Source organism: Calonectris borealis, chromosome 19, assembly GCF_964195595.1.
Source record: "Calonectris borealis chromosome 19, bCalBor7.hap1.2, whole genome shotgun sequence".
Classification (NCBI taxonomy): Eukaryota; Metazoa; Chordata; class Aves; order Procellariiformes; family Procellariidae; genus Calonectris; species Calonectris borealis.
The window spans coordinates 1861699-1881993 of NC_134330.1; the positions used below are offsets into that span (position 1 = coordinate 1861699).

At 49.0% G+C, this 20295-nt stretch overlaps 1 protein-coding gene across 6 annotated transcripts in view; it reads left to right on the forward strand.

Annotated features, from left to right (window-relative positions):
• The window catches only part of MSI2 (musashi RNA binding protein 2), a 262158-nt gene that overhangs the window by 150180 nt on the left and 91683 nt on the right, over positions 1 to 20295 (forward strand). For all 6 annotated transcript variants that reach the window (XM_075168323.1, XM_075168322.1, XM_075168325.1 and 3 more), the window contains exon 7: positions 6985 to 7033. In XM_075168323.1, the coding sequence (XP_075024424.1) occupies positions 6985 to 7033 (49 nt within the window). The remainder of the gene's footprint in view (positions 1 to 6984; positions 7034 to 20295) is intronic.

The window sequence follows — 20295 nt, forward strand, 5'->3', positions numbered from 1 at the left end:
GGAGTCATCTTTAATTTGTCCTGCTGTGGAAAGCTGTTTTTTCTGGAGAGCATTAGTCATTCTTACATCCCCCTTGGTAGAGTAAGCGTTGAGTAACGTGTTGGTGTTTTGCAGGAGCATTTTGAAGTCCAAGAGTAGCCACTGTGCTTTTTGGCAAGCATTTGGGATGCTCTTTGCCATGTCACGGCTGGTGAGCAAGCCCTGAGATTAACGTGATTGAATGACTGTTTTAATTTCAGCCCTGATGGAGCAAAATTAGTTACAATGATATGTGTGTGTTGAATAAAATTGTAGTTTTATTAGCTATAATTGCTGAAGAAGACTTTTTAAAGACTTGACTGCTGGGGGGAAAAATTGCTAGCACTGGAATTTGTTCTTGCACAGTATGGCATTGATTATTATCATGGTGCATAATATGTCAGTGCTCGGTTGGTAAGTCGTCACTGCGAAACACCGGGAAGCGCTCAGCGAGGGACCTCACCGTGTGTCTCCAGCCCCCCGGGGAGCGCCACGCAAATTGTGCCTGATCGGCAGAGGATACGGATCTCTCGCCACGCAGCCGGGAGCCGGGGCTACCTAGTGAAGCTGTAGCGGTTCGTGCTTTCAGCCCTGGAGGTCTCCGGTTTGCTCCCTGGTGCATTGGCCAAGACAGCAGCCGTCAGGGTGAGCGCAGGATGGAGCCCCTCTGCGTGGGGGGGTGGAGCGGGGACCAGCCACGCTCTGGGTCGGGAGCCTGTGGTCCGGCGTGGTCCTCTGTGCTGGGACACGGTGCTGCAAACACCGCTGGCTGGGGTGGGGAGGGACCCGGCCTCGCAGCGAAGGCGCCTGGGCGATGAGCGAGGGTGCTTCGGGTGCCTTCGGACAGGGGAGGGAGCCGCGCCGGGAGAAGGGGGGGCGTGCTTGACAGAAAGAGGGGAAAAGGTTAAAGTATTTATTTCTTTGTTTAATTCCATTGTAATCTAACCCAGAGGCCTGATGTGGGGGAACCATTTTTTCTAGCTGTCTGGCATGCGATATGCATTTGTCTTAATTTATGTGGGGGGAGGTTGTAAATCTGCAGAAGCACGTTGCGGGTGCTTAGATTTCACAGGCGCATTTAAAATAATAGCACCTGACAGTTTACTAGCAGCTAAGAGGTTTTTCTGCTTCAGAAAGCAAAATATTGGAGGAGTTGTGCAGTATGTATAAATAATTTGAGGAATTAGATCAAAATATCCAGCACACTTTTCTTGGGAGAGCAGAAGAAGTGATAGACCTGTAAAGTTTACGAGTCAGGGGACGGAGGGGGTAGAAACACAACCCAGCTGTGTGTAGCTGAATGTCATCCTTCTGTAATTCCTTTTCTCCTAGGCCCCAGTCTGAATTGCCACAGTGTTCGATTACGGCGCGTTATTTCATTTGTCTGCCCTAATTCTTCTTTACCTTGAAGGGATGGAGCACGTAGCACCAAATCTGCTCAGGAGCGATGGAAACAAACAGCCCCCCGTCCCCGGGTACCCCTGGGGGAAACACAGAACATCTCGGCCTCCTCTGGACGTGTCGGAAACTCAGGTTTTGGATCAGGAAAAACTTTCCTGGGCTGGATGAGGAGGAGTGTGAGGCATAAAGACTGCTGTGTCCATGCAATATAGTTATGGAAGTCAGTAGTTTCCCCATGGAGGTTTTACTCAATGAGTAAACTTGATTCAAATGGAAAAAAAAGAACTCGGAGATGTGAAATAGTGGCTGTTGCTACTCCTGTGTGCATGCAGGCACCTTGTAAATGAACATTGGCTTTACAAGCTGCGTGCACGTGGACCACCTCCTGGGTTCGCCGGTCCATGCAGACATTGCGCCGTTGGAGAAATACAAGTTGAGGCATAAAGTTTTCCAGAAAGCATCCTGGTTTGGTCATCTCAGCCTTTGGTGGCAGCACCGTGCTCCCGTTCCTGGAGCACTGTCCTCCAGCAGCTTGCTGAACCGCTGCCCGTCTTTGCAGAGGATTCAGCCTGTTCGTTAAGGCGTGAGCGGCGAGGGGCTGGCGCCAGGTTTGATCATCTCTGGCTGCTCAGGACTGCCCCGTGAAAATCCTGAAGAGGAGAGTGGGAGGAATGAATGGAGAATATTGTGTGTTCTTGTGCCGGGCTAGATCAGTTGCATTAAATTCAGAGCCTTTCTGAGTACAATTAATAGTCATTTTATTTAGGTCACCCTGGTTTTGTTGCTTTAAATGTATGCCTCCATTAAAGTGGAAGAAAATCAAATACATTTATCTCTGTGGAGCCTTTTGTGAACTGGTTGGGCATATTTTAAATAACCCTGGGAACTGTTAGGATTATTAAAGCCTTTGGCTCCTCCAGTTTTTTTCTTTCCTCCTATTCTCCCCTATTCCTCCTTCCAGGCAGTGATTAAAGAAGTGGTATAGCCCTTCCTTTTCTCAGAGCTCCAAGTGGGTTGGGAAAAAAAAGTTAAATAAACTAAAGCCCATTAGTTAGGCTTTATATAAGAAACCAGGTCTAAATTGGATATATGTATTGGGGTATGCTGGGAAAGAGGAGAAGTCTGTTGGGCTTAAGTATCCATTTGTAACTGGTATTATTTGGCAAGTCTCTTTCTTTTTTTTTTTTTTTTTATTTACCTTAAGTGCTTAGACTGCATTCATTTTATAATACGCTCTCATTTGATGCCGATAATTAGTTCAAATTAATCAGCTCCTTTAAGCCACCATATTGAGCCATGCTAGATCTGAAAAGAGAAATTTTTGCATTGCCAGCTGCTTTCTGAGTGCGCTGGGTGGGACGTGGCTCTCTGCTTGGTGGCTCAGCGTCTCACTCCTGTACTGGTGAAATCCAGCTCTTTGCTGGTGCGTTGTTCTTCGCCGCGCCCAGAGAACGCGCTTACAGGAGGCCGTTTCCGAAGCTGGTAACAGGGCTCGGCTGGCAGTGGGTGGTGGGTGATCAGTCCTGGTGTACCAGCTAACCCTTGCAGGTGGCGATTGCGTCTTCCAGCCCTGTTTCTACCCCTGGAGGGAACTTTCTTCTCTTCTGTAAGCAAGGTGCTGGTTGCATGTTTTGAGTTGAGACCTGGAAAACTTGCTGTTCAAGCATCTTTAAAATATTGGGCCAGCGAGGGAGCCTCAGGTTGGAGGAGGGGGTTAACTTTTGGACAGTCACAGCTACTGCATCTACTTGAGTTTCATCTGTGGGTTGTGTTTTTTTTCCTTCCCCTGAAATAGGGATCAATTTGCTTACTACAGGGTTTACTGCCGGTTACCTTGACTGTGTCCCTTATTTCTCCTTGATGAAAACTTGAACAAGCCGCTTGTGTTTGATTCACAGAGAACCGTGAGAAACGGGCTGTGTGTGTGAGGCAGTGTGGTTTTCTCATTCTATTCAGCCCTTTGTATATTCAAATTCTTCTAGTTTCAGTTCTTGCTGTTCTGCCAGATTTCCATACCATTGATGGGTTTTCTGAATTAATAAGTTTCTTTCTCCCCCTCCCTCCCATACCCTCGCCACCTTTTTGCAACTGGTGAAAAGTTTTTCTAAGCGCGCTGCCCTCTCCATATTGATTTTCTTCTCTTGCTTGTCTAACCGGCTCTTAGATGTTTTATTTTGCAAAGCGTTAATAGAATTTTCCTTTTGCCATTGCACTTTATCTATTCAGGAGGTTTCAAGAAGTCTCATTGTGTCACCGGGCTATGGAGGAAAGAGGCTATTCTTCTGTTACAATGGCTGCCCTAAAAAATAACGCAGGGTGGGGTAAACTCAGAAAGGGCAGAGACGGAGATAAAATGTTCTGACCTTAGGAAACAGAAAAGATAACCAATTAGACATTGTTGAAAGGGCACCAGCTGGCTTAAAGAACACCCCACTGATTATTTTTTCTTAAAGGCATGCTTGGTCCACGTCTGAAACTCAGCTGCGGAGCCGCTTGCTCCCTTGCAGGTTTCCAGATTTGAACTGGCGGGGCTGACCCTTTTGTAGGTAGCTGCGCGCCCGGTTCTATCCCAGAAGTAGGTAACGCTGCTTGGAGGGATGAAGCACCCACCTCCAGGGTATCTGCGCTCCTCGGGGTCCCAGCCAGCACGATGGAAATCTCCTGGATTAGCTCATGCAGGCTGCGTTCGTTACTGCTAATAAGGATTTATTTGCATAAAAAAGATCTCTGCCAAGATCATCATTCCAGCAAAGCAGGGCCTTAGTACACATGGCACAAAACGTTGTTTGCCCAGAGGACGTGTATCTGGTGGGTGAGACGACGTGTCACGTTGTGCAGGTGAGAGAGGTCAACAAAGCTGCAGTTCCCCAGTGTGACCAGGAACTGGGCCCAGAGCCCCCTCACCCCTCCAGTGCCTGGTCCCATGCCAGCACCTGTCCCTTCTCCGTCATGGCAGCACTTGGAGGAGCAGGATGAGGCTGCACAAGAGGTTCAGACCCGTGGTGGTGCTGCTGCGGGCCACAGTGGAGCCCAGGAGAGGGTTTTGCACCCTGCAGCTCGGGCTTCAGCCTGCTGGGAGGCTTCGGGCTGAGACATGGCCATGCAAAGCGAGGCTGGAGTCGTGTTGTGCCTCATGTCTCTTCTCCCCCTAACAGCAATACAAGCAGCCCTTCTAAAGTCCCCAGTAATGTCCTTGCAGGAGGAGTCATTTTGAAATGTGTGGATCCAGCCAGGAGAGCCTGCGCACAGCGGCAGCCTCTGGGTCGGGGGACAGAGGACCTCTCTGGGCTGGTGGGATCTGTGCTGCAGGGGGTCCAAGACCTCTCTGGGCTCTGGTACGGGATTTGAGGCAGAGAGGTTACACTGGAAGAGTTGCATGTTAAAACTTCTGCAACAGCGATCAGCGGGAGGACAAAAGGGTGGTCAGCACGCTCGCGTGGACCGAGGCGAAGGAAGCCGCGTGCTCTAGGAAACAGCGTTAGGTGCAACATGTAATTTTTGATTCTAGTGAGGCCAAGACCTGTGAGAATGAAAAATAAAGATTGCTGCGCAAACATAACCCTGGAGCAGAGATAAGCGGTGGTGGTAGGGTGAAGGGCAGCTCTGTCCTTATCTGCCTACTGGTGTTGCTCATACTTGCAAGTTTTCTTCCTTGGAGTGAAGAAAGACAGCAGGACAAATGGCTCTGTGCTTAATGTGGTTTGGATTTTTCAGTGCATCAGCATCTTTAGGTCTCATTCAAGATGGGTATCAAGGAGGCATGCAGTTCTCCACCATCTCTGGCCATTGCTAACACATTTTGCAAACTACTTTGACTGAAAAAGTTAAGAGCAAGTTAACCAGAGACAAGTTTTTGGATGAGTTTAGGCATCGTGTAGGGTTTTGCTGCACTGTATTTTTTTACTATCTCCTGGAACATATTTCAGTCCCATAGTTAAGAGAGGTTCAAGCTGTGTTTTTACCACCTTCCCAAAATATGTCTCTGCCCAGCCAAGACTGAGATTGTAATTCTGCACAGAAGTAGGCTGGATGTGTGTTCCCCTGCATAAGAGAACTACACTCAAACTATACCCCCTGAACTGTGAATTTTATCCAGGCGGGAGCTTTCAAACCCTGCTGTAATTCCAGGATCAGGTCAAGGCAGCAGAAGCTGGCACAGCTACCAAAAGTGGTCCCACCTTCCCGTAAGGTGCTGCTTCCCTGCCTCTGCAGCAGCCCGTCCCTTGTGTCAGCACAAGCCTTGGTTTGGCCATGCTGGGAAACTGATCTGACTTAAAACTAACCTGGAAGAGAAAGTGCGGTTCATTTTAAGCTGGAGCAGTTCCCTGGCTTGATCTGCTGTGCATACGTGTGGGCAGAAAGGAAGAGGTCAGCACAAAGGGGGCACGGGCAGTTGGGGTGAAAGGTGGACCCTTTGGTGGCACTGTGTAAGGTGAAGAGAGCATGTAACTGCATTGTAAGTCACTTTCCTAAAATAAATGTTTTATAGAAAGCCAGAACACAAGAACATGGAAGTATCATAAAAATTACTGGGGAAAAAAAACTAAAAAAAAACCCAAACAAACAAAAAACCCCACCCCAAAACCCACCTCCACAGATTACCAGTGGAGTCCTTTAAAGAACGAAATCTTTTCTTCAGCGATCTTCTCCCTTCCCCCAAGGTCTTCTGCAATTTAACAGTGATACAGGTTTTCATCAGCTTCTAGTTTAAAATGGGGAATAGCAAGTCTTTAATTTCTTTTCAGAAAGATTGCCCAGGACGTTTCCTGCAGCATGCAGGACCGACCTGCCCCGGCTCCCGCCGCCTCTGAGCAACAGTTTAAAATGTGATAATGCTGGCAAATAAACCCCAGCACAACATCCTTCTAAAATAAGTGTAAAATTTTAGGTGTGGCTGCACAGATTAAATGGAGGTGGAATAAATCATGCAAATAGTAATGAAAGTTGAAAGCAATTTGGTTGCACTTCAATACGTTTCATCAGTCATCTCTCTTCTGAAGTGGAAATGCCAAGCCTGATGCGAATTAAACTTTCTCCCTCCTCCCTCTCCCCACTTTCCTCTAGCTTTTCAAAAGGCCTTTTCAAAACCTCTGAATACCTTTCTTGGCTGACCAGATTTTACCCTGCTCGTACTTCTTGAAACCTCCTAATTCTCAGCCAAGACAGTGACTCTAATTTGGAGAAATCGCGGGCTTGATTTGCGTCCATGATTCCTCTCTTGGCCCTTCCTTATCCCCCTACAAAAGGGAAAAAGGTTGAGGTGAGGCATGGCCAGGGATGAGAGGTGGAAGAGCTCCTTAGATATTTGGCTTTTTAGGGCAACAGAACTTCTAATGTTCGCTTTTCTGCTTTAGGATCAAATGTCAGCTAGGACGCGGGTTGAAAGCCGCAGATTTCCAAAAAGAAGAACTGAGTCTGAGCAAAGGCAAGAGATCTGATGAATCATTTGTACCCGAGCTGAGGCTGCTCCTGCCTTTGTCTCCCCTTCCCAGTCTGTCCGCTGTGTCTTTGCGAACCGTGTAGCCCAAGTGTTAAAGCACGCATCTCCCCTCTTCTGTCTTGCAGGTAGAGGACGCCATGCTTATGTTTGACAAGACGACCAACAGGCATAGAGGTAAGAGAGAACGGGAGCTCAGACATCACATTTTGTGACAGCTTCTGCATGGTGAGCACAGCCAAAAATCAGTGTCAACAGGATGACCCAGTGGCTAAATCCAGTGGTGCTGAATCAGTGGTGCTGAATCTCACGTGGATTTTCTTAATAGAGATGATTTTTCTGGTCAGTCTCATGCCTTATCTTTGGGAGGACCATTGTCAGGCTCCGCGGCATCCCTGGAGATAGTAAAGCCCAGGGAGCTGTGTGCGGTGAGGCTGCAGGGAAGCAGAGGGTTTGTACCAAGGAGGCTAGCGTTTGGTTAAGCTGGGTATAAGGCCAGTTAAGCTGAGATACCAGGAAATTAAGGTGCTAAACCCCTCCGCTGGGGTTTCAAGCATGCTGGAGTTTTGAAGCTGAGGACTGCTCGTCCTCCGGTGATGATAGCTCAGAATAAGCAGGATCGCCAGAAGAGGAATTTTCCTCCACATAATTCACAAGAGAGACAAGGTTTCATCATTGCATGTACAGTTCTGTGAAAATGAGCTGAGGATTATTTTCAATGTTATGGCCATTCCTTTCAGTGGAAATAAATGATGCTTCTCTGTCTCTCGGCAAGTGGTTCACGTTATCGCTGCAGCAGAGATGCTGAGCTCCAGGCAGAGAGCAGCCTGGCAGCCACTCCATTCAGCTGGCGGGGGGTAAAGCGTACCTGGGCTCTCACGGTGGCACCAGAAACTGCACTGGGGGCAGGCTCCCAGACACCCTTCTCTCCGAATGGGATTGATTTTACGCCACCAGTCTCCTGCTTTAACACGGTGTGTGTTTGGAGGCGGCGCAGGAAGCCAGCGCAGCTTGTGGCCTCTGCCCCCGTGCGACGGCGTGGACGTGTAGCCCCAGGGTTTGTCGTTTGCCCTTCGCACTCCAGACACTTCAGTTTACTCTTTGTGGGGGGTCGCTTGATTGATACGGTTATTGTCTCAGCCTCGAGTGTGTCAGCTACTCTGGAGTGGTGTATGTAGCCCGTTTGTTTAGGGAGGCTGCCAGAAGGTGTAAAGGAGCCTGCGCCCAGCCAGGCAGCGATGGGAGCCCTGGGAACAGGAGAGGGGAGCAGCCCCGAGTGCCTGGATGCCGCCTCGCCTCGTCCATCTCCGTGGCAGGGTCAGAAGACCTGACCTCCCGGCACTGCCGGAATTATGCACCGCTCTGATATTTGCCTTAACAAGCAACTTAGTGCGTGCGGATGGCTGGGTGAGTCAGGCAAACCTCCCGGATAGCATTCCCTCCCTCCAGCAGTTCCCTCCCAGGCACTGACCCCTCTCTGAAGTCGGGGATCGTAGTACCCTGGAAAACTCAGCAGCAGCGAGCGAAAGATAAGCTCCTCAGAGCCAGGGAAGGGACGTGAACAGCCAGTGCCCATCAGTTTTGTAACAGGAACCAAGTGTTCAAAACTCTTATATAATTTGGAAAGTTCAACCCCCTACAACTTTCTTTTATATCCAGGGAATTTTCCACCCTTCTCTTTGCAACCACCCTTAAACGGGCCATAAATACCCTTCTCCATTCAGGATCTTGGCGTGTTGTTTGTTGCATTTAAGAGCTGCATTATGTGGTGCTTTTGTGCTGGGTACAAGGGCCCCGCGTCCCTGCTCTGACGTGGTCTGCTGGCAGCTGGGCTCAAGGAGTACCGGGGGGCTCTGGTCCCAGCAATTTGGCCCCTGTGAATGTGTTTCAGTGAGTCTTCTCCCTGCTTCTGTTTGTATTCCTTATTTTCTTCTCTGAAACTGTTTTTAACCTGGCAAGTTTATGCGGCATGCATCAGATAGGCTGGCAGTGCATCCTGGCGTTCATCTTCGTGCCCTGTCCTTTTGAGGCTTTTGCAGCTCAATTTGCAAGTCCCTGACCTGTGGTTTCTTGTCTCTGCCTCTGTCACCCCGCAGAACAGGTCTCCGCTGTCCCTCTCCAAGGGCGCAGGAGGCACGGGGGGCTCCACGTGAACAGCTTGTCCTGGGGGACGTCAGCCTGTCCTGCGCCACAACTGCAGCCCATCGGCAGGGCTGGGTGGCCCCAGCAGCTGCCTCGTCCCCAGATAAGGGCTCTGCTCCAGAGACAGGGGGAGGAAGTCTCCATTTGCTGAAATGTCCCAAATCCTGGAGTTCTGTTCCTACTGAGGCTCTTGGCTGTGCCTGCAGTGAGCTCTGTTCCTGCCCACCGAACTCACTGTGGTCTCTTCAACACCTTGTGCCTGCCTTGACTGGGCTCCGCTGCCAGGGTAGGCAGGACACTCTGCAGGGACATTAAAAACAGAGCAATGGTGTGTTAGCCCTTCCTTTGCTTCCTGCAAGCCAGGCGCTCGTCTCTTCCCTGCGTACCTCAAGGTGATGCCTCCTCTGTCCCCCGCCGGCGGCACTGTGCTGCTGTAAGCACTTCCCAAGGCGCGAGGGCACCGGGGAGGCGTTGGTGGTTGTGCTCTGCTCGTGCTGAGCTCTGCTCTGACAGCTCTGGTTCAGCTTTTCTGTGCTTTTAGGGGAAGCTGGAATAGCGCTCTGGAGAGCTCTGCTATCAGGTGTGAACCTGAGCGATAAGCCCCAGAGGATGGATTCCTCTTTCAAAAGCATCTTGCCACTACCTTACCTGGAGAAAAGGTCCATAGCTGCTGACGTTGAGGGCTGCAGATGTAGGGGACACCTTAGCTGCCAGGAAACCTTTTGTTTTTTCCACAAAGGGCTTTTTCCCCACGATGTGTGTTGAAGACAAGGGGCAACAGGTCTTCCTTTTTTTCCCCAGGAATTCTGTGAATTTATTTCATTGGTTAGTTTTTTTATAGCCTGTTTTTTATACATGCAAGCCATAACATTTCTCTTCGCTTTAGCATCCTTGTGTAAGCTCCTAGACGAGATCTAAGGCGTGGGGGGGGACTGAAGAGTCCAAAAGGACCGAAAGCAGACTCCAAATGCTGTTAGGTGGAGGTGATGTTACCTGCACCTCCCGTACGCTCCACTGGAGCCAGGCTCCGGACCCGGGTCTGTCCCGCTTGCTTGTGCCGTGCAGGGCGCAGGGTGGGCTGGAACCCCCCGTCCCTGCTCCTGGCAAAGAAGGGAGTGCTCTGGCACCCGGGAAGGCCAGCTCTGTTTGTGAGGCTGTCTCTCAGGCAACAGGCTAACCCTTTTGCTGGGTGAAGGACAGCTGCTTATTTGCTGGGATTAGCCAAAATTCCTGCGAGCGGGTGAAGCCTGGCCAGTGCCGAGGGGCTGCGCTGCTACGGCTGGAGCAGCTGCCAGAGGGGCATGAAGGTCTGAGCTCTGGGTCTTTACCTCTGCCAAGTACAGGTGGAAGAAACAAACAAGTGTGAAAGGCAGGGTAGAGAGTCTTCATCATCTTCACGCTTGAATTTATCTAGTCTTTTCAGACTTTTTTCCTTCTCTGTACAGGTAGCTGCCACTAATCAGGCTAATAAGCTGGCTAGTGGGCTGTGTGATGAAGCGAGTTCTGCTGCATCGATTGTTTATAAAATCACCCCAGATTTTACAAATTGTGACATTCTGATTATGTTGGAAACATGTTTAAAATGCAGTAGTGTGTAGCAACAGTGTTAATGGCAATTCGTAAAACCACTTGCAGGTTGCAATCTGTATCTTCAAATTAGCCAAGGGAAAGAGAAAGGGCAGATAAAATATCCATTGTGGCTTACTGTAGTTAGTCTATGCCTAGAATAATCAACGCAGGCAAGGGAAAGGAAAAATATTAAAATTCACTCCCTACTGCTAGGAGGCGAGATAAATTTCCTTGCAAGCAAATTGAGAATATTTGTTGACATAATTCTGGCACGTGCGTGTTACTCACGTGTGTGTACCCTGATAGTGTGTAACTCACCTGCACGCGCGGCACTGGGCCAGCGCCGATTACTTAGTGGAAGTGCACAGATTTAACCAGACATAGTAAGAGGGGTTTTCAAAGCTGCTCATCGTTGAACAGTTTTATTAATACCTTGGGAAGGCTTGAAAACCCCACCCAAAATAAAACTTAATGCCTTGCCAATGGAGCCCATAACTTTTATAACATTAAAAATGTCATCAAGCTAACCACGTTGTTGCCTTTGCTGGTGTCTTTTTCTTTTTTAATGTCCAATTATTCCTGGATGTTCTCTAAGGAAAATAAGCCTCAGAGCTATTGCATTTCATGCCTATCTGTCTAGCCGTATTAACGGCAGGCTACAAAATCTGAGAGTATTTAATTGAAGGAGTGGTTAATTTTTGGAGTGTTGTAGGTAAAACAATCCCTAGCTTCATTGGGATGCCGTGTCTTCTTGCAAGGTTCTCCTTCTAGCTTGGCTGCTTAGTTGTGATAGTGGGCACGCAATGAACTAGCACTTAGAAGGCAAATATCTCTGGGTCAGCTTAGTTAAGATGCCATTTCTTTTTAGAAAGAAAGTGTTGGTAATTTCTGTACCCTGTACTGTACTTTTGCACTTCTGTACAGGGAGCAAAACCACACACAGTTGTTCTCCAAATGCTCTGGAAGATCACTTTCATCACTTTCTTCACTGCCTAAAATTTCATAGAGCTGAAAATTACTGGGTCAATCTTGAAAGGATTTAGTAATTGGAAAGAAAAAAAAAGAGGGTGGTGTTATTTTGTTACCCTTGCGAAGTGCAGATAAAATCTGGAGTTCCGCATTAGTTATTGATCTTTGGGGTTGGAGGGAGCCTGGCAAGATGATGATGTCCTTCTAACTTGATTATGGAAGGCAGCTCCAGAAAGCATACCAATTTGCTGCCGAGCACGTCGAACAGCCGGAGCTGGTCGGGGCGGCTGCCTTGCCCTTGTGCTTTGCCCGTGCTGGGCGATCCCCAAACCCCGGCAGCAGGAGGCTTGTTTGTTGTATCCAGCAAAGCTGAGAAAAGACGCCGTACGCAGCGGGCTGCTTAGGAGGAGGGAGGAAGGAAGGGTTAGATGAAAGGGTCTGAACCGAGGGGTGCGGGAGCGGGCTCAGCCCTTCCCAGGCTGTGTACATTTTGTGGAAAGGAAAGTGCAGTGGAGTGGAGTGTCTCCTGACAAATTTGCTTGGCAACTCCCCTTTCTCCCCTTTCTTTCTGCGACTGTTAAGCATGAGGGTAGAGATGAGTCAAGAGAAGGTAGTATATTGGTTAGTTATCATAATGGGGTGCTCTTGATCACAGCCTTAGGTGCTCTCCACCAGCGTGTACTTGTTTTGTGCTTGCCTGTAGCCATCAGCTGCTCCAGAAGCTGTCCATGGCGTGCGTCACGACAGTCCCACGTCTTGAACTTGCAAGAAGACAAATAAAGACATTGAGTGATTGAATCCCCCAAGCCGTAATTGCTGGTATTGAATGTAATGCTATATGTTTTTCAAAGCCATACAGCCCCCAGAGTTATTTTCATATCAATTAACTCTCCCTCACACAGTTAGGAATGGCAGGGGAGAGAGGAGGGAAGTGACAGCATGTGATTTGGACTTCTTTAATCTTAAAACTAAACAAAATTTAGAAAAGGCGAGGCTGTCTGTGTGATACAAACAATATCCTATGTGTGAGGGGTTAAAACATCTCCAAAAGACAGGCATTGATTGTGGCAGAGCTTTAAAATCACTTGGATTTTTGCAGTTGTTGCAAACCTCCCGTTGCTTCCTGTGCCTGCGAGGAGGGTGCCTCGGGCAGGGGCTGGGCGGCACCTCCGTGCGCGTGTGAGGGGCTGGGTCGCGGGTGAGCATCCCTTCAGCTCAGCGCGTGAAGCAGAGCGGAGCCGGCCGTTCCCTGGGGTCCTCTGCGACCAGGCTCTCCCGAGCCCCCGCAGCGCCCGTGGGCTGCCCACCGTGCCCTGGAGCGTGGCACGCTGAGAGTCCCGGCACCCTTGCGTGGCATCGCAGCAGCCTTCTCGAGATGCAGGAGCTCTGCAGCCATGCGGAGACTGGTGTGCCCGAGGTTTGGGTTTAACCTAAAACCACAGAATTCAGACTGAAAGGTTTGTGCACCTCATACCACCGAGACCGCACGCAGGAGCGCGGGGTGTGCTACGTCCTTCCCGCAGTCTCCGCTCTCGGGGAGGAACGCGAGGTGGTGCTTTGTGTTTGTGCCATTCCCATCTAGCAGATTTCAGTGCATAAAAGTAATTGTCCAGGTGGAAGCAGTTGGCATAATGGTTGTATTTATTGGAAGAGACAGGAGTGATGTTGTTAGTGAGATACCGTCTGTGCCTCCGCGAAGGATGGTGCTTTTCTTAGGAGAAAAATAGCCTTTTGTGTTCTGTCCGGCTGCCAAAACCTCAGTTTTGTAGTTGACCTCTGAAGTTGTAATTGACATTTTTATAGATGAGATATAAATATAATTAAGAGTCACTGCAATTATTTGTTTATCACCATCTCCCTCAAGTAAGGCAAGGTCATGTGCATTTGAAAATACATCCCCAGGCAGTTTTGAGTAAAGAGTATTTAAAATATATAGAAATAATTGCCTAATTTGGTCATTTTCAGCGTAGCTTTTCTTGGCAGTACTGGCGATAGTACTGAGCGCTTTGAGGACAGCTCAGAGGGAATCTTTCGCCTGCTCACATAGTTCTGCTTTTAGAAGGATGGGGCTAAAGGGAGAGCTGCTGTTTGGCCAGGTTTGACCCACAGGATTTTGGAAAAGCGTTCACAAACACGGTGGTGGTATTTTTTTAGAGCATAAAGTGCTTTAAGGGCTTTGGATGAAAAGCGTGACATAAGATATAAATGGAGGTGGTATTATTGTTATTGCTTTCCTAGATGAGACAGGCTTTTATTCCCTTGTCAGTTGTATCACTTCATAAATGGGACTCCAGAGAGTGCAGTTGTTTTGAGGGAAGCGCTCGCTCGGCTCGGCCTCACCGCTCCCTAGCTGGTGAAATTCATCCCAGGGACCTGGGGTTTGCAACACGGAGAGAGACCTTAACCCTTGATGCATAGAGAGGCAGGGTGTTTATCTTCTGCCAAAGGCACACAGGATCGGAGGGAGGAGTAGCTGCAGACAGGGTTTCTTAGAGTGATTTTTAAGCAAATATTTGCTTCAAAACGTCACGAGGGCTGTGAAGATTCATTAGTTAATATTATTTACCATTTACAGACCTATCAGTGAAAGTGGTGATGGCTGAGCGATAATACCATCAGTCATACCTATCTATTTAGATTGCAGCTATGACATGTGCCATATTAATATTTCATATGTGTATGTTTTTAATATTACATCCTCACTTATAAATATTCATGTCGTAAAACACATTAACGGCTGCAACGCTGAAGAGCAATAGTCACATCTCTGCTTCGTGTTGTGAGTTCACCTCCATCCCGGTGGAACCGAGGTAGGAGTTGGGACAGCTGCGGCTGGCGAGACGGAGCACAGGGAAGGGGCGCGTGGTTTCAGCCCCGCGCTCGGGGCCGGGTGGCCACATCCCACCAGTTTCCCATCTGGCATCAGTTTCTCCCCCTTAGCCTCTGCGTCAGGCGGTGGGGACCTGAGCGTTATCCCCCCGGGCCAGGGTGACAGCCGCTGCCGGCGTGGTGGCTTTCTCACGGCAGCGTGCCGGTGGCCCCAAGCTCGACAGGCTTGGTGCTGCTCCCTACTTTGGTGTTAATAAACACAAAACAAAAAGGAGAAGCTGCCAACTCTTGGATCCGTCTCCCTTGTCTTTTAATTTCCTGGCCAGCGCCTATTGCTGCTGCATCAGGGCACCTGACGTGAAGTGTAAAAATAAATGCATTCAAGCCAGTATGAGCCCTGCATCCCAGTAGACTCTGTTTCAGAATAGCAAATAAGGCTCCTGGCCACGCTTTTCAAGGCGATTATTGAACGTCTCGGGTGGTTACAGTCATTCTGCCCCCAGCCTCATGCTGGATAACGCCACCTGAGGCTTGGAATAATTGCCCAGCTATGTACTGTCTGTCATACCTTATTGCTTAATTTTATACCAGTAATGAAAATTACATCCAGAGGAGGAGAAAGAGCGAACAGCTGCACTGGCCGGGACGCACCGGAGGAATAGATGTGTGCAAATGCTTTCTCTAAAGAAGGGGAGAGACTCGGCTTGCCAGCAGCACTCGGGAGATGGCTTGACATTTTTATTTTCTTGTTTAACAAACAAATGCAATAATAATAAGAAAAAAAATCCCGCCAACCTCCAGTAAAGGTTGCAAACACAGCCCAGCAATTAGTTTGGAAATCTCCAGTTACACAGTCAAACTTTAAGGTAAATATCAACTTAAAGGTATATTGTAAAGGACAGTAGGTTTGTAAAACTCATTTGTATCTTGTCTTCATAGCTAACGTGTAAACAAATTATTTAGTTCCCTCTCCCCAGAGGGAGAGCCCTACATAGCCAGACCTTTTTGACCTTCTTAATTCATCCAACCTCCTTTCAATTAGCCCTAATGCAGGTAGTAACAAGAGGAGACGTTGACTGGAATGCTCAGTCCTGGGCGCTCTGACACGGGAGGCGAGGTGGAGGCAGGCATCCCTGATGGCCAGCGCCGGCTCACCGACAGCTCTGCAAAGTGGGTGTCAGGCGCTAACAAATGCAGGAGGCAACGTCCTGCTCGCGTTCCTGTGATGGAAACGACTCAGGAAGGGAGGGTCAGAGCCAGAGCATCAAACTTGCAGGAAGGAAGAGGCGTGCAGGAGGAAATTTAGCATTTTCTGTGGCACCTGTATACAGAAGATATTAAATAGCTTTTCAAATATTAGTTACGCTTTCTGGGATGCAATAAATGATGGTTTTGCAGATCACTGGAGGCTGATATCCAGATGCCTCAGATGGAAAAGCAGAGACACAGAAAGATGGGAGATGGCAGTGTTGGTCCCGCAGAAGGTATCCGTGTGGCATCCAGGGCTAGACGTAGGCAGGACGGCGAGCAGAAAACTGGGCATTTCCTTTCTGTAGAACTGCGGTTGACAGTCACGGTCTTAAAAAGAAAAATCTTCCCATTCACTTAGTACTGAACGGTATCAATAACTTAATGCAATTAGAGACCAGTCGTGTTGGAGAGTGCAAAGTACATCAGTGGAGCCTTTCTCATCTCTGAAAGGTTCTTCAGGAAGCGTAAAGCAAGAGTTGTGCAAATATTTAAGAAGTTTTTAAAAATTATGGTAATGGTTCAGTTGCACTTGCAGAGAGTCGGTATGCGTGAGCTCTGCCGGGATGAGTGCTTGTGTTAGAAACAGACAATATAATCTTCCCAGCTGAAGCTATGTTGAGAAGTCAGTGAGGTCATTTTAATACGACTTCAGTTTGCCATCTTTATTGTCACTGCTGAGCAGCCAGTTTGAGTGACAGATAAATTAGCAAAACTCCTGATGATCTGTGAATGGAAAGAAACCCTAAATGCCATGAATAAGTTCTTGCTTATGAATCTACTCAGCCGATGAAACCGAAACCCTTTTGCTTCCCAGAATTCAGGAGCAAAGTGATTAGCAGGTAGTGCTTCAAGTCTTGTGGGACTATTTGAAAATGTTAATTGAGGAAAGGCCAGAAACAGGAGGAGAACAAAATGCAACATTTACATAGACAGGCAGTCATAATACAACGAGCAGAATTAAAATCAGCGTGGTGACCTTGAGAAAATAGGCAGCTACTCGCAGCACGCCCGTGCCCAAAAATGTGATATGAAAATATTGAGACACACTGCGCAGCTTTCACTCCCTGGTGTGTTGTTTTCTTCTCCCAGTGAATTGGTGAAAGCGGACTGGGTAAGTCCTCTCAAATATGCATTAAGGGGGTGCTTTTTATTTTTTTTTTATATCTGCTGGTTTTGATAATAAAGCTTTTACTGAAGGTGGGGAGGGCGTTCCCAGCAGCCTGAAGAGGCTGAGAGACGGTGAGCCGAAGCCGTTTGGTGTCCCCGAAAAGGGGCTGGTTTGCCTCCGTGTGCCCAGTGCAGTCCCCGGAGTAAATCACCTCCATCAGCTGCCACCTCGCTCGTGCCCGGGACCTGGATGCTGCTGAAGCCTTTAATTTTACAAGGTTGTTGCCATATGTAAAGCCTCCTGGTGATCTGTTTAAACAAACAGGTAACACATCCCCTATCGCCAAAATCTTGAGATTCAGCAGAAATGTGGGTTACACAAATACTGCTGGTAGCGCAAGGGAAGGCTTTTACCCCTGAACCTCCTGTTCGAGTGGGCTCTGCCGCGCCATCTCTCTTGGCTGTGCTCGCCGTCCCCGGCTGCGATCCTGTTTTTCTGAGCATTTATTTTTAAGTGTTGGAAATTCAGGTGGGGGATGCTGGTCCGAGCTGTAGGGTGCATCTGCGCAGGTACATGAACGTGTGCTCCTGCCTTGCTGGCCTGGGTGGGTGTGCTCGAGCGAGCGGCTGACCCGCGCCCCGCTCTGTGCCCAGGGAGCAGAAATTGCTCCCGGGGTCGTTTTTGCGAGGCAGAAGCTTCGAGTGACTCTGCTGCTGAAGGAGGGCTTGGCAATGGGCTGTGTAAATGGAAACATTGCTACCCTGCAATTAACGGTTTACAGCTCTTGCGTGGATACATTCCACCTAATCAATCCTCTTGTATTAGCAAATTAGAAGCTGTTAAAATTACTAGCTTAGGTATGTAAAATGTGTAAGAAAAGCCCGTTCCTTTTCTCTGGTTTCCTCCCATACAGCTCTGGTTTTCTGCTGTGCTGGAGCAAGGCTCTGCGGGTGTTTGGTGCTCCAGAGAGCCTGCTGACTTGTGCGAGCGGGAGAAGGTACGGGTCAGTGCAGTTCTCTGCAGGCCCAGCACATCCGCCGGCTCTCCAGCCGGTCGGAGCACCGCGTCCCTGCCCTGTGTCATCACCATGGTGGTTTGCCGGTGGTGACCGGAGCGGTCCTGCCGCTCCTTGCACAGAGCCCTGCGGCAGTCAGCGGCTCTTACCTGAAGGCTTGGCTGCATCCGTGTATCCCGCATTTCGGGGACTTTTCCACCAAAGAGACAGAGAAAATTGGAAGCCCTGCACCGCAGTTAGAGCCAAGTTCCTGCCCTGGAATTGAACAAATGGGAGCTGCAAGGGCAAACGGTTTGCTACTGTGAATTGTCGTGTGTCTGTTGGCTTCGCTGAGCCCGAGAAGGACAGAGAGCCCTGACTTGCACTGCTGGTATAAGGTGACGGCGTTGCGTTCAGCTCCCGCTTTGTTAGTAAGGAAAAGCACTGATGCTGGGCTGTACCTGAGCTCGGCTTTGCCCTTTGCTTTACTGGCTCCTTCCTACTTCTTGGCCGAAAGGGCAAGGATTGATTTCTGTAACTCTGTCTTCACCTCCCCACCAGCAAGGGAAGAACAAAATGTCTCTAAAATAGTGATTCTTCCAACATTTCATTTTCCCCTTCTTTCTTCCCTGCAGATGAGACCCTTTGAGCTCGCTTCCCCAAATATCTCGAGCTCCAGAGTTTGTGGTGGCGGGCACAGCCTCCCGGGGCACGCGAGGCGTGCGGAGCGGCGCCGGGTGGGTTGTGTCGCACGGAGCTCGCACAGGGTCCGCACCGTTTCACATCAGTGCCCTCTAACTCGTGCTTGATAGCGGTTTTCCCAAAACACTAAGTTTTGACTGAAGGTTTCTTTAATTAGGTTGATTAATACGTACTGGAAAGGAGTGATTTTGCTTATTCTGTATGTTTTTTGTATATATAAGCTGAAGTAAGAACATCTGGCACTTTTTTTGCTGGATCTGATAGAATAAGTAAGTTGAAAAACAGCTTCTTTCAGAAAACTGCAGGTCGGCAGATTTGGGTTGTGGGTTTTTTTGTTTTTTAAATTTATTGAGTGTTTTCTGGACAGAAAGAGTACCTTCCGCTAATGTAATAATTTGCAGATTGTTCTCCAGTTTAAAACACCTATCAATGCTAACAACTTCCTTAATTCTCCGCTTTGGAAGAAGACCAGGAGCGAACAGATACAATACTACTAACCCTACGCAGCCCTCCCTTGAGTGATTTCAAAGCTCTTTGCAGGCAGGTAGTGAATTAAGCGTTACAGCATCCCAGTGAAGCCGGTAAGATGTGGGGACCAGGGGCGCGGGGCGGTGAACTCCCTTGCCCGTGGCTCCCATCGGCGCTGAGCGTGGATCTGGGTCTGCTCCGTGGCTCGCGCTTTGACCGCGGCACCATCTCTCCGTCTTTACCCTTGGCGGGACCGTTGCTGGCCCCGGTGTAAGTCATTTGAGAGTTGTGTGGTTGATTTCAGTCGCAGCAAGGCCCTGGTGATGGAAACCGTCCTCCTGTCCATTGCACGAGTCACACGTGAACACGCGTGTTCAACAGCGCGGTCAAAATTAGGGCAGGATCCGTAGGGAGAAGCCTGGCAAGAGAATACGCTTTAAGCATCATTGTAGCAACAAATATTCCCCGTCAGCTCACAGGAAGTTCGGATGAGCTAAAATCACTCAAAGGTATTGGAGGCGGGTTTGGCTTTTGCCGATTTCTCTGTTTCTGCAAGCCCGTTTCCCTCCCTTGAGGTCTCTGCTCTCGGTGGCAGCCTGTCCCTGCAGCGCAGGGCTTGCGTCCCTCCTGCTGGCAAGCTCCGTCCTGCGTCCTGTGGGCACAAAGAAGTAAAGACATTGGTTTTCCTCCAGTCTCTGGAAGTTCCCTGCAATTGCAGGAAACCAAAACGAATCAGATGACAGAAGTGTGGGATTTGTTTTCTTGCAAATCAGCAGCCCGTTCCCCGCCTCCCGGCGGTGCCGCATAGGTTTTCCCCTGGCCGTTCGGCTTAATTTCGCTTTGTCCCTCGCAGGGCACGAGCTCGAAGTGCTGGTCCTGTACCCGGCCCTGGGGTGCGGGGGGTTCAGCAGCAGCACGCGGGTGGTGGGAGGTGGAGGTGGGCTAACAACCTGCCTGGCTGCTCGGGGAAGGAGCAGCTGCGGAGGGAAGATGGGAGCAGCTGTGGGTATGAAATTAGTCATTCTATGAAGAAATGGATTTGATAAATAATAAAACAGTGGTATTAACAACAGATGCTTTCCAGGTCAGATGACTTTGATAAAAGCACCCAACAGCCGTGGGTAATGGTATGAAAAATATGTATCTATATTTATAGATCTATCTATATGAAAAGGCATATAAATAAGCACGTGTTTGTGTATAGATGTGTGTGTGTACATGCTCAGGTATAAATGTGCTTGGCATTTTATTTCTGTTTTAAAATGACAGTGAAAGTGTCGCTGCTTCCATTCTTCACAGGCTTTGAGACTTGCCAAGAAAACCTGAAACCTGATCAATGTCTCCCGAATCTGGCGCGCTCCCTCCCCTCCTCTCCTCAGCCCTGGCTCCATTTGTTTTTATATTCAT